This window comes from Diadema setosum, chromosome 5 (assembly GCF_964275005.1).
Source record: "Diadema setosum chromosome 5, eeDiaSeto1, whole genome shotgun sequence".
Lineage (NCBI taxonomy): Eukaryota > Metazoa > Echinodermata > Echinoidea > Diadematoida > Diadematidae > Diadema > Diadema setosum.
In genome coordinates this window covers 33,304,595-33,319,796 of record NC_092689.1, presented here as the reverse complement: position 1 = coordinate 33,319,796, position 15,202 = coordinate 33,304,595, and the positions used below count along the sequence as shown (strand labels likewise).

The 15,202-nt window shown below is 39.3% G+C and overlaps 1 protein-coding gene across 1 annotated transcript in view; it reads right to left on the bottom strand.

Moving 5' to 3' along the window:
* Window positions 1-257: 257 nt before the first annotated feature.
* Window positions 258-15,202, bottom strand: part of LOC140228860 (calcium-activated potassium channel subunit alpha-1-like) — a 30,787-nt gene continuing 15,842 nt past the window's right edge. The window contains exons 5-10 of the mRNA XM_072309129.1: window positions 14,608-14,832; window positions 13,064-13,418; window positions 8,896-9,000; window positions 8,061-8,191; window positions 6,269-6,463; window positions 258-5,599 (exon numbers count right to left, since the gene is read on the bottom strand). Coding sequence (XP_072165230.1) covers window positions 5,075-5,599; window positions 6,269-6,463; window positions 8,061-8,191; window positions 8,896-9,000; window positions 13,064-13,418; window positions 14,608-14,832 — 1,536 coding nt within the window. The 3' untranslated portion in view covers window positions 258-5,074. The remainder of the gene's footprint in view (window positions 5,600-6,268; window positions 6,464-8,060; window positions 8,192-8,895; window positions 9,001-13,063; window positions 13,419-14,607; window positions 14,833-15,202) is intronic.

Here is a 15,202-nt window from a genome sequence, read left to right as displayed (position 1 = left end):
ATTGGTTGATTATAGATTTGAAATATCGCTGAATATGTATACATAAGATATGTATATATATGTATATATTTATATAGATATATATATTTTTCATGTAGACCAAAATGTAGAGATTACGAAGAAGTCCTAGTGGATATGAATACATTCGGCTCTTGCTTTAAATAGTGATGAACAGCAACATCCTGCGACACTTTGCACTTTATGCTCCTGTTGCCATGTTGATGCAATGCATATTTTCATTTTTTTTTTTTTTGGGGGGGGGGGGGGAGAGAGAAAGGACCCTATAAATCTGTGAAAATCTTAGGAATGTAAAAATTTCCACCCACTTTTATAGATTCGTTTGCCATTAATGTAACCCAGAGAGGTGCTGCTTTCCTTTTCTTTATTACAAAGAGAAACTTGGGACAGGACTGGAAATTCAAAATGCGATCTAGTGTAAAAGGGAAATTCCCTCAGGTTTATGACTGCATGGATCCTACTGGCCACACCATTTTTTTCTTTTCTTTTTTTCTTGGGGATGTCTTTTGTTCCACTTTGCAAAGTTTACAGTGCACAAGCCAAGCCATACGATATACGACCAACAAATATTTTGATGGTCATTAGTCTGACAGATGTATTCAACTTAGCATTACTTCTTTTGCAGTGTGTGTGTGTGTGGGGGGGGGGGTGTGGGTGGGTGGAAGTTTTCCTAACATCTTGGCAGGAAAAACAGCAAGAACACATGCTGTCATACATATTTCATAACTTGAACACAGAAAGTGTGGAAATATGACTTCTCTGTATGACAAAACTAGTTTCTAGTTGCTTCTAGTTTCCATGGAGTCATCAGTGTCAGAAAAAAAAAGAAAAGAGGTATAATATCTTCTAAATAATGTGATTACATCTGCTAGCTGCTCAGATATTACTCACCTGAAATGATTAAGTATATTCTCAAATACTGATATTTGTTTTTTTGATAATAGATATACATACATTTTCCCTGTACATATACAATTATATGTGTGTAAATGCAGAATTGCACAAATACCAATGTAAATATGTTACTTTTTTTTTTTTCGTTTTTGTTACAACCGACAAGCTTTCATGATAAGTATGAGATTACATACAGACTCGTGTGGACTAGTATTTCAGGGTGATTGTATTTACGACCTAACTATTAATACCATGCAAAATTCAGGGGGATATTATCAAATACATAGTCTTGCTGCATATTTCTGTGATACATATTTGTTTCTCTCAATCATATCAATCTAGTATTTACATATAGACATTCACATTCTTAGCACTGCAATGTTGCCTCCATTCTCAGTTCGTCATCTTCATAACATTATCATAAATCTCCTTGTGCCATTGGCCATCAACACTGAAAAACTCAAGAAGCAAAGAAAACTGAAAAATAAATCAATATATATCTTTGTTTTTTTGTTTTCTGTGTTTGTACAAATGATACAACTTATCATACATCAATATCAGAAATAATATCATCTTTAATCACATGCTTTACATAAATATGCAAATCAGTTTCATCCTTTGATACACGGCGTTGGTGTGAGCCAATCGCGCAGCGAAATATATACAGACTTTAGCAATGCTTTCGCACCAAGTCTGAGAAGTAGAAATAAAGTATAACGTAATGCACACAAGTTCATTCAAAGACTTCAATCAAATTGCAAGGAGAAAAGGGAAAGACCAAAAAGAAAATATATATATATCTTGCACACATCAGTATTCGATCATGAATTTGCACTTACTCGCTTTGCTCTCCACGAAATACCTCGCATATGGTTAATGTCCTTCATGGAATACAATGTAAGCATAGCAGTGAGTACCCAGCTATCATGCATACGTGTACATATATATATTTCTTTAATCACACCAGAGAAATCAAGGAGTTGTAACATGCAGAAGTTTTTGTTTGTTTGTTTGTTTGTTTGTTTGTTTGTGATAACGTTGTGAGTAATTTTCATCTTCTTACAAAAACAATTGTGTCACTGCAACCAGTCTGAGTCGCCTCTCATTTCGGTCTTTGAAGCAAGCTCCACAACAGAAGATAACAAGTTGCTTGTACAAACAACAAACAGAAAGAATAATTACAAATGATTATGAATGATAGAGAAGTTAAGAGTTCCACGAGGTATTTTGCTTTAGAGAGCATATCAGGGAGAATAAAGAAAAATACTTACATGCATTGAAGAAAAAAATGGATGTCATATGAAGAGAGAGAGAGAAAAATTGTCTCTACAAGTATAATGCATCCTAGCAGACTTTCTTTGCCACATATATGTCTGGCATTCAATATCTGACATTACCTCTGTATGAAGATGTGACGATGATGGAACATCATGCTGACATACACCTCATAAGATTAATGCCCACGCTTCCCTCCACCATTTACTAAATATTGTCACCAAGTCGAACTCTACAACATACTAGTAGCCATTTAAGAATATCATAAATTAATCTTTGGTCTGGCTTGAAAAGTGGCAGTCACTGTTTGGATAGATACACGACAGCGCAGGCGTCAAATTTGGTTTAGTACTACTTGGGGGACAGGCGGACGCCCGCTACTACGTGCTCACGAGCTCACGACTGGTCACTTTTCTTGAAACGGCGGAAGAGATGCCATGCCAGGAGACGCGACCACTCGGCCACGTTGCTCCCAGTGTGGTCTGAATCTGCGGACCTGCTCTAATTTGTTTCATCGCGTTCAATTGTGGGCATCGCAGAGGCTGTTCATGTATTGGTTGGTAAGCTGCTCTTGTCCACTACACACTCGCATCAACATCGTTTATAAGCCTGGCAGCTTGAAATATGCAAAATAGAGGAAAACATAGTGCTCACGAATAGCAAGTGAAGTATAAGGTTATAATAACAGGATTTCTTCCACTTCCCCCCCACTACTACGATCCTCCACTGCCACTGGCCCGTCTGTGAAACTATCGAGCAGTGACATGGTTCACCAAAAACCCATCACCATAGATATTGATATCAGAATTTTTCATTCAAGGTCTATAAATCTGTAGAATTACTGCAATGTCATTGACAGCTGCTGTTGAAACAACGGTAGTCACTATCGAACACCTCGTGACACATTCTGCTCGGGTTATCCGTATGTGAGCTCTTGTCATCGTTTCCTGGTGCGATCGTCGTATGGTTCCGTCTCGGGAAAAATAAAAGGTGCTCTGCTTTTGCAAATTTTTTGAGAGTTTACAGCCACTGGCTGCGATAATTTGAATTCCCCCCTCCGCTACAGTATGATTCTACTCTACTGGGAGAAACCTCGCGGCCACATGCACTACAAAAATATGCCGAACTGACACTTTCATTTAACGCTGGCAAGGTGAATTCAAACGCCCCCCAAACCCTCGTAAAATAGAATCAGCTTTGAGATCAGGGTACAGATGCGTCCCTCAAACTTACATGCGGCACGGTTAAATTGACTGAAACTGGGGCAAACAAAACATGTCTCTCCTCGGGAGCTGTTGGGCGCGTCGGAGAGATGCTGGACAAATGCGCTGCAGGAAGACCTCTGCTGGCAACGCCCAAGGCCTGCAATCTATCTCACAACATCACGCAGACCTACACCGTAACCTATCCTACGCATTCGAACTGCATTTCAGTCATTGCAATGATTACCGAATTTGAGCATCTTAACCGGAGAAATACCCAAATACCTCTTGTTCAGCGCCCCTTTCCTCATTACCTGTCCTTCACTGTCTTCTTCTGAGGTGCCTTATTTTCTGCTAAAAAGTATACACTGAGTAATAACGAGAGTAAGAAGCATTTTATAGATCATATTTATTATTTTCGGTTGAGGAAAAATACCATGTGTCAGCTTATTATGAGAAAAAGACATATTGATATATGATTTTTTTTTTTGAATAGAAAGTTTTCGTATTTGATTAGAAAAGGATAAATGTGCAAAAACACCTTTCTATATACTTATGTACACAATTACACATGTTTTTTTCACACAATACGACTGTTAGGTCTTCACTTTTAGATGTTCTTGTACATACACAATAAGCACGTGATTATAATCTCTCTGGCAATAGCATCCTGAATAATATTCACTCGCGAGCCGAGCCGAGCCTCTCCTGGCGGAATTTTCTTAAACGCTGCTCTCACAAAATGCAAGGTGAACCAACTTGATCTACGCATGAATATTAAACTTGAACAATATCAGTGAGTTTGTTGGGTTTCTTTTACGGAAGTGTTTGGCTCTGCTGAGCAGGAAAACGGGTAAAACACGAGTACCTCTTCTCGCTCGCGAAAGGAAAGTTGTACTATCAAGGCGATTATACACGACAGCAAATGGTGGGTTATATATCTTCGATGTCATAATGTACTCTATGTTGCTGACACATTACCCACACGTAAATACCATGCTTCCGCAATTGCAACTGTAGATACACAAATTTTGATATACTGTTGTTATGTAAGATAGGGGATTGAGAGTGATTAATAGATAATATTATCATAATAACTTTGATTGCATTCTTTTTTTTTTTTCACTACTTCCATCCCACTAACATTAATCATCTTGCAACGACTGTAGACACTACTATGGTGCAATCATTGCAATGAATAGTGAATGGCATTATTCTGAATCGATACAAATGATGAATATGCAGATGCTGGAGAAATGGACACTCATTGGAGTACTTATTGCTATGTCAGACAGTGGAAATAGCTAGTTTACAGCTCAAAACTGGCTATCTCTGATGCAGCGACCTTGGCAGATTTTCCAACAAAAACAGCAAAATGACTGCCATGAATCTTCAACATGAGAGATGCGTATACACACGACTCGGAATAAGTGGTTTAACTTTTTTTGTTTAAATTTGCATGAATGAGAATGATAGTGCATTTTCTTAAGTCCTACCCATACAATGACTTGCCATTATTTGTTGATGACAAAAATCGGACGAATGGCCTATGATTACAAAATAAAAAAGAAAAACATGGAAGTGATAAGAGCCACTAGAGTGAGTATGCTTCCTAGAAACCAGTTCTTTGGTCTCACTCTCTATCCCTCCCGCCCGTCTTGTGACGGGAAGCTGTGGGGCCGTGGCTAACACGACGAGGTGGTCGACGCGACCACGATGGGCGTGCCGTGCCCGTTGCCGTTGGCCGGGGCGGCGGCCATCTCCGCCTCCCGGTTGTCCGCCGGCGGGTACGACCCGTTCTTGGGCTGCTGCTCGTTGCTGGGCGGGAGGATGGTGAATACTGGCGCCGGCACCGGGGCGGGGCTCGGGACGGGGCCCACGGGCAGCTGGGACATGGCCGCCGTCAGCCGCTCGGGCTTCTCCGACTCGCGCAGCTTCTCCGGCTCCTTCTTCTCCTCCTTGGGCCTCCGCGGCTTCTTCTTCTTGAAGATGTTCTTTGACGACGGCGGCGTGGGGTTGTAGTGGACCAGGCAGAAGATGAGGTCCGTGGACATGAGCGGAAACTCGTAGGGCGGGTTGGTGATGGTGTAGCGCTTGGAGGACGGCGTGCTGGTGGAGGCGGTGCTGTCCCGGAAGCGGTAGATGCCGAAGCACAGGATGCCGTAGTTCTTGATGGCGTCAACAAACAGGTCTCCATACATTCCACCAGTCTGTAAAAAAACATGAAAGAAATTTTCCTAAATTATGCACAGAGCAATGACAATGGAGGACACTACAACAAATGTGTGAAAATTAATCCATTATATTCATCTGTCACGAGAAAATCTTAACTTACCAACAATCAGTTAGCAATACATCAATATTTCTGGTACAGGTACACAAGAAAGGCAAATGCACGGGCATATGCATGTTATGTAAATCTTATTTCAGATTTCCATGGAATGCCACAAAAGATAATACATTTCTTGATTGGCCAGGTATTCAACAGTGAATCAAAAATATACACTCTCATTCTAACAGCAAGCCTACCTATGTACACTACCTCGCATATTTGTATAATTTTGCATAAGTAACCACTTATTTCAATTATCCTATCATTCTCTATTCAATAGAGCTTTTTCATTTTTTTCCAGCCACAAAACAAAACTAGAACTGTCACTATGGTGACTGGTATGCATTTCATGAGGATACCTCATATGATTGTCAAATTATACCATCCATAAAATCGATTATCGACGGGCCCTGAAAGCGTTATGCCTCCAGCGACACTTTGTGGCAGAGGCAAAAGACAAACAACAATAGACTGGTGTCTCATTTCTCACAGAGAGAATTAATGATGCTGTATGTAGGAGTGAATACTAATGGGCGGGCACACTCACCCCATACTGTGAGAAGGGACCCTCAAAGAGGGGCAGCTGGGCCGCCTTGCACCTGTCCCTGTTGGCCAGGAGCTCGGGGTTGTTGTGGCCCGGCTTCATGCCCCCACCCTCTGCCAGAATCTGCTCCAGCTCGGGCGTGGCCCCACCGGTGATCAGGGTGCGGATGAGCGTCAGGGCATTGTCGTTGAAGTACGTCTGTAAGAAAAGGTGGTGGTTGGAAGGAGAAATGTTTATAACTAATCTGATTTATGGAGACATCCTGAAAGTTCGTGTGTCCCTTTTGCAATTCCAGGAATTAGATTCCTTTTTTTTTTCTTTTCTTTTCATAAACTCTGAGGTGTATTAATACCATCACATTTCATATACTAAGATGGGAGATGCTGCTCTTTAACCAAACAAAAATTTCATGACATTTGCAAAAAGGGATTACCTTTAAAGGTAAAAAATAGTTCTCAGAAGGGCTCAAAATTCATCTTCCACCATTTGGTATTTCCTTGCAATGCAACGAAAGGTTCTACCAAGAAACACGATAATAAGTTGCTTTGGAGCATTTTGAGATAAAAAAAAGAGTAAAATATTTCATTATTTCATATATTCAATAAACTAGTACTGAAGTGAAACAAGAGTGTTTCCAATCTTCTTTAATCATGGACAGAATGTTTCTGAACAGACCTGACATAATATCCAGAAACTCTTTGGCCAAAATCACTTCATGAAGGTAGTTCTAATCAAATCCATCATTTCAATTCAGTCCATGGACTAAAACATGGACAATATGGGCATATTATGACCATGTGTATTTCTGCATACCATTCATTATTAGACCTCAGTATGCATTTGGGAGAGTCACACTGAAAAATGTAGAAATCTAAATTTTCACAAAATAGGGTCTACAGTGTATTTTGAAATTGTCTTTGTGAATTTGGACCACAGTGTAATGTGTATTTAGGACATTTTGATAATTCATTCAGACCACTTATGACCCACTCAGCTTCAAGGTTCATTCGGCTCCCCCACTGGTTTCAAACATCCAGGCCAGTCCCATCTTAAAGGGACTGTACAGTACTGATTGAGGTGGGAATTTATGTTTTGAACATTCCTAAGTGAGATAATGAAAAGCCTCTTATGAAATATGAAAGAGCATGCAATTTTAAGAAGGATTCAACGTTTATTTGATGAAAATTGGTTTTCAAATGGCTGAGATATCCCAAAAAGTGCTAATAATAAAAGGCGACATGCCACAAATTTATTAGGATCTCTTTGTTTCACCTTGTTTTTGCATATCTCAGCCATTTCAAAACCGATTTTCATCGAATAAACTTTTGATACCCCTTAGAACTGCATGCTCTTTGACATCTCACAGAGTGGTTTCTGAATATCTCGCAAAACGTTAAAAGCTATTAAAATCCTCACCTTGACCAGAACTGTACACACCCTTTAAACATGACCCTCCCCCAAGCTAACTTTCCCTCCAAAAATGACTTTCCCCTCTTATGATTGGTCCAAGTACCACACCCACTTCTCTACCAATTTTGCTGATGTGTCCAGAAGCACACTGGCAATAAGATCAGACTGGACACTCATGAAGAGAGCTGGTCAGACGGTCATTGAGTAAAGACCAATCCTTAAGTTGCTCGATTCTCATACACCGGCTGTACACATTACCATTTGCCTGTTCGTCGTTGTTGTCAATAAAGGAGCAATAGCTCTTTTGAACGGAGAACCTTGTGTACGAGCTCATCCTTTTTTCTACAAGTACCTCTAGAGATACACTACATTACAATAGACTCACAGCGCTCATGAGGGAATCCAGCACACTGACGGCAAACGCCGTGCCGCACGCAAACGGCTGCGTCAAGTAGAGCTCTGTGTCGGGGTCATCGTCATCATCCTGATCAAGGAACTGCACGTTGGAGTCGTTCACTGCACACACACACACACACAAACAAAAAAGGTCAAAGATAATAATGATGTCGACAACAACCACAAAAAATGACAATTTTGTAAGTATAACAAAACTTTATCAATAACAATAATAGTGACAGAGCAGCAAACTGACACTCTTAGAATCAATATTTCAGACTAATTACCATGTGCTACATCCTAAAAAGGTACACATGCACTGAGTAGTCATGATAAACATCCTGCAACAGAAGAATTCTGCCCCTGCAACAAAATCATTTTTTTTTCCATTTAAATCACTTGAACACATTCAATTGCTAAAGTCAAATCAGCACCATGTGTTGATGGTGTATTAAACTTTATCTATCTTTCTTCAGTATATCATTTATACTCCATAGTCTAGTGGTGTTTTAACTTGTGTACACACTTAATGGTACATCTAAGGTAACAATGGTAAATGAATGCACACACACACAATCACGACAAACCCCCCCTTTGGAGATTATTCCTATCAGCCTTTTGATGCACTTTTAGCTTCAATGTTTCAATTCTGAAATTATGATTTTTCAACTGTCCAAAAGTGACAGAAAAAGAGATAAATGACTTGGTGTTGAAAGCCTTAGAAGAAAGTGGTCTAAACAGGTAGCAGGAGTAGCAACGGATCTTCATGTACATGTATGATCTACTGTGTACATAGGAGATAAAAGCCATGGCACGTGACGTACCCAACTCCGTGATCATCGGCACGTTTGCTCCGACAGCCGACCCGCGTCTCGTCACCTCGTTCGTCTTCGTGGAGTGGAGAGGGGATAGACTCATGGGCATGATGCCTAGTTTGGGAAGCAAACCGAGCCAGAGGACGATATATGAATACATGGCACAAAATTGGCAACACAACCTTTACTTGCATCAGATTATTACAAAATCGTACAACATGTCACACATTCTTATTCTTCCATCATTTATGGTATACAGTATACGCCATATATTTCGCGAGTCTAAATTTTCGCGAAATGGGAATTCCCGACGAGTCCTGTAATGAACGGAGAAGTGTACATGCCCACATCACATTCACATTGGATTCAGAGTCAATATTTTCGTGTGTCTTTGATTCTGCAAATAGCACCTGATTCGCGAAAATAAAAACCTCGCAAAATATTCAGCGTACACAGTAATATATCACAGCTCTTGGCACATTCGGGACTAAATCATGTTTCAGACTAGTCTCAAAACTTCATCACATATTCAACTGAAAACAGACATATTTTTATAAAAACTGATAAAATAGAGCAATCCATCATTAAAAAAGGATACATTGTAATCACCATTTTAACAAAACAGATAATCAAAGACTATCAGGTCATATTGCTTTTGATATCTCCCCTCAGAAAGCACTATTTTTGCATGATTCGTGAAGGTTCGCAAGCACATTTGAACCTAATATACCTGTGATTAGTCTAGGAGGGATTAAGATTTAGCTCAAAATTTGATTTGTCTTTCTTCAAGTTCTCTTTCAGTTTGTTCCATTTTGTTGAATAAATATCAATGAGAAGAAAGACTATAAGACTCACTCAATACTTTAAAAAAAATATATAAGACACAAAGTAGACTCTGTTGTGCAATTTAAATATAAAATAGTGTTCTATACAAATGGACCAAATTAAGAAGAAAAAGATATTTAGATGGAAAGACACGCAGGTAGATGTTACGAGATGGAGAAAAATAGATGCAAAGGTAGATACATAAAATAGACAGGAAATGGAGGGAGACAGACAGTAGAATTTATCCTATACCCTTTATAGAGTTCAATCAGTGTATACAATATGCATTATTTTATAGTAAGTTTGGATTTACTATGAAGACACCTGGTTTGAGAGATATATTTCGGTCATTGTTTTAACTTAACATTTTATGCTCATGATGCTATACTTGTATTGAGCAGGCAATCACAAAAATTGTTTTCAATTTCTGACTCATTACAATAAAATCAAACAAAGTAAATTGAGGGGTACATATTCCGCTGGTAATGCAATGCATGTTGATATTCAAAGACAAAAAGCATACTGTAGGACACAACAGTTTCACCAGTGGACTGAAACTAGACACCTCAATTCTGAGCAGTACTACAATGTATCTGTCTGTTGGTGACATATTAATTTTTAGAGGAAAACTTCAATTTCAAGCTGAGAAACATAGGGATTTTCAAATCAAGTGTATTAAATCGCACATGGTGAAAATGGAGAATGCTGCAAAATTCTGCTGGAAAGTCTGTGAAGCAACTGACACGTATGCATACATGAAACTCACATGATGGAAGTGAGCGGATTGACCTTGCACACTGCGTGTAAATCCTAAAAAAGTGTTTCATAAATAAAGACACGGCATTTTCCATTTCTTTACTTTTTTTCTTCCAAAGGATTGCAAAAATTGTCCGCAAGTGTGAAAAAAAAAGAAAAAATAAGAGGAGAATTGCACTGTGAATTGACAAGTTAGAATGAGAGTTAAAATGAGAGTGAGAGACATGCTACATGCTGCAATGCATAGTAATACATCATATCTTCATATTATTAGTTGGTCTTTTTTTAACATGAAACAAACACAAACGGATATGCACGAGGTAGTCAATGAAAACTTACGATGCCAAACGATTTTGTAAACTTAAAAAAGGGAGAAAAAAAATGAAATACCTACATGGGAAATCAAATTGTTTTCCCTTTTCCTCCTAAATGTTGTCCATTATAATAATCTATTCTGCATGAAATAGATTACTTTTATGGCCTTTGACTACCCCCTGCATGGCTGCGTGTTTGTTTCATGTGACATTCGCACAACGGGCACAAGACAGAGATGAATTGACGGTGAGGTCATGATGATATGGGTGAGGTATCATCTAATGGTGATTCAACAAACTTGTTCCTCTCCAACCCCAATTTACCCAAATCTTCTTCAGCTCCCCTCCCAACCCCTCCATTTGAAAAGGGGGAGGGAGGAGGGAACACCCCCATGCCCTATAAGTCCCTCGCACACCCCATATACAACTTATGCTGCAAACATAATGTTTGGAGTTGCCAATTATCCTGAAGACATGAGAAAACATGTTGCTTTAACTACCCAACTCCTCTATCCAACAGTATCAAATCAAACCTTCAACGGCCACTGGCGATTCAAATCTAATCCTTCATGCAAGCTGGACATGTAAAGTGCCCTCATTCACCGCATTCCTCATCCTCCCTGATGGTCGACTGAATTTATATCGAACAGGGACTGTTCGTCCTTGGAACTTCTTCACAAATGCAGTGAAAGTGTATATTCATGGATCAAATCTCTGACAATCACAGGTTATCATAGGGCTTGGCCTTAAACATCCCCCTTGGACGACTTTGCAATTGGCCATAGTTTATGAAAAACAAAATGGATGAGTAATATGTGCACCTGGGTATCATCTTTTAAGTATAAATACTGCTCTTAGAATATATTGTTGCACTTCAGCTACTGCTTGACGTCAGTGACTCTAAGCAAAGAGTCAAGCTTGGAGGTCTGTCATGATTCAGCTGAACTCAGCGCCGTGAAACAAGACTTTGTCCTTATGAATAAAAAGAAGAAAAACTTACCATTTTGGTGAAAGATTTCAAGCGCAATGAAGAAGTCGCACTAAGATATGCAGATGGTGCACTGAGTGTGATAATAATACTATGCCTGATAGCAAAAGCATGAATGTGTGAAATCTCTGACTGCATTTTGGAGAGACAAAAAAATAAATAAAATGAATATCAAGACCATCTACTCTACTGGTGGCCAGTCAATGGACATTTATATCAAATTTAATCAAGTTTCGTTAGTAATCAGACTTGGTATGCAGATCAGAACCATTCAAGCTGGGGCATGCAATTTACTTGCTTGCAGAATCTATTAAAATGAATAATGGTGTCAAATTTGTGTTAAGTGTATGCTGGGCTTTGAAAAAAAAAAGAAAAAAAAAGAAATCGATAAGAAAACCTGTACATCATGCTACAGTTACATATAAATGTTAGTGTGCATTCCTGCATACCATTCCATATTGATTATTTAGTTTGCATAGCATCTTTTTCTACATGGATTCTTCGAAGGCTACTTCATCAAGTCACATTATAGTTGTAAAATTTTGGAGGCATCATGTCATTTCTGTCCAAGAAAAGTTTACTTCTGAGCTATTGATATCGACCTGTTTTCAGTCTTTTATCGCATTTCCAAACAAGGCTTGTGATTTACATGAATTGCCTCTTGCCAATTCAGGCAAGCCGTAAGGTGGTCATGCATAATATGCAAATATATCATTAACATAGTCTTTTCCAATCACTACTGCGAGCATCATGGGAAATGCTTGATCTCTCTAAATGTCTTAATTTCTGGTTAAGAATTTAATTACAGGTAAATGGAGTCAATTTTTTTTTTTTTTTTTTTTTGACAAAGAAATATTTGTACGACAGCATTTTGCATGATGTCATGAGGTGTCTACAGGCAAGGCATAATGGAATTATATCTGCACAACAGAACATTATGACCATGCATCACGTCCCCCCCCCCCCCTTATGACATGATTGGTGGAGCTGAGACTTGACTTAAACCGAGTAAATTAATTTCTTCCTCATCAAACAACAAATGTCACACGAACATCTATTGAAAAATCGGAATGTGGGTAAAAATAAACCAAAAAAAAAAAAACTAGCATGTGTACTGAAATGACTTGCACTGTGAAGACATTCATTTTGAAGAGGCATATGGTGGGGTTGCATAAAGGGATATGACAAAATACAAAATGCATTTCTTTAAAAAAAAAATCAAATAATGCATAAAACGTGTAAAGGCTTGAACAAAGAATATGGGGTTGAAGGTCAAATTGTCTTGTGAACACACCCTGGATACCATTTTCACCATCACCCTCTTCCTCCTCCTCATCACTATAATCATCTTCCTCATCATCATCAAATTCATCTCTGTCCTTGTCCGCGTGCGAGTCCGGGTCCTCCGGCCGGACCAGGGGCGGGCGGCCGGAGCGGTGGCGGCTGCCGCCCAGACCTTGGAAGCCGGACTTGGTGAGGCCCACGGAGTCGTCGAACGTCATGGCCTTGATGTTGAGCGATGCGAGGATGGTCTCCTTGTCCTGCAGCGACTGGTCGTCCTGGCTGTTGCGGTTGGACGACAGGATGACGCACATGTCACACTGGTTCACATTGACCGCCCGCAGGTCGGCGCGGCTCAGCGGCGAACCCTGGTGAACGCACAGGCACACAGACAAGGAAAAGAAACTCACATATTTCCTGAAACCATGCAACTGAAAGGTCTAATTTATTTACACAAGAGGGTAAATAGAATATTGGCATAATGCTCGAGTAGAAGTCTGAAAACTGCTTAAATTATATTGTTTTTTCAATTGATATATGTTGTATTCTTTATTTGGTATATATTTGCTTTTGTTTACCATTTTCTTCTTTGTTGAAATGTTTGAATATGTATATGCATGTAAATATATGATATTTTTTCATTTTTGAAGCGGCATGAGCACTGAAAAGTGGACCCGTGCGCTATACAAGTAGCCACTATTATTATTATTATTATTATTAAAACATGCCATTCCATGAAAAAAAAAATAAAAGTTCCTAAGGTCACATTATCATGACTGGTATAACTAAGGCTTCTACTTTCTTTGAGCATGTATTAATGCAAACATCCAAAAGTACATATATCACTTCTATTAATTTTGTCTTTTAAAAAAAAATCACAAAAACTTACAGTTGTACAACAACTGAATTTTCTAGCAGAGGAGAATATATTGGAGCATCTCATTTCAATCACTCCCATTTTCTCCTTTCACTTACAAGAGGAGGATCTGGGCAGGCAGGGTTTCATAAAACAAAATTTCATCTTTTTTTTTAAATGACAAGGACACATTCCCTTGACTTGGTCTGATATATTTAGAGGGTAATATTCAATTCAATTCAATTCATTTATTTCATTCTCATTTTCTTTCCAACAAAACATAACACGAGGTAAATCAGAAAATCCATCATAAGCATGTATACAGTACAAAGTGCGAGGGATTAACGATATACAACAAATATCATTCCCCCTACTTTCTGAAAGAGGTAGGTCAAGTGCTCTCTCATTATGCTAGAAGAGTGAAACTATGCTGAATTTGCTTTTTATATTTTCTTTAAATCATGGTCCATGTGTGACGCAGCGCCACAGAATGTTGTAGTCTTCTCACCTAGCGATGGCAGAAATGAAATGTTAAAAATTTATAACTCTACAACGGACTTTCTGATTTCCCTCATTAACTTCACTGAGTGATGTATTCTACTAATATTGCTGCATTCCTTCCATCCACATATTATACATTCGGGGTTTCATATTGTCCTTTAAAAAGGAGAAGAGCCGAGGATCAGGCCCCAGGGACTCACATTGAGTATGTAGACTTTGGGGAAGTTCTTCAGGGTGTCCCACTCCCGCTTGATGTACTCCTTGCTGCCGAGGAGGACGATCGTTTTCAGCTCCTCGAAGTGGAAGTTGCTCGCCCGCAGCGGCATCACGAAGTTCCGCAGCCCGATGATGGGCGAGTTCTTGTCCCCGAACAGGCAGGCCACCACGTGCGAGGTCAGTGCGCTCTTCTGCGCCTGGTTGCGGTCCTGCGGAGAGAGGATTTTGGTCACAAGACAGAATGTTCGTTTCATCCATCTAGTTCAGGGAGAATTTTGCAGCAACATGTTATCATCTTTATCATCATTAGAAACTTGATCCCACCGACTATGTACTACTCCTATTGCGTATTGCATTATGCACAGTGAGATAAGTGAACAAGCCCCAAAAGTTTGTGAACAAGACTTTAAAATCTCAAACGATAATATCAGTGCAGATTTTGGTAGGTGGGCCCTTAACATCAAGGATCTATTCACTTATTTTTGCCTTCGTTCTCTTGACTTGAAAAAAAAAAATCATTGATGTGATAACTGATATTTTCAGCTGCAGGAAATATTTGATGGGTCGCAATGTGTTCAT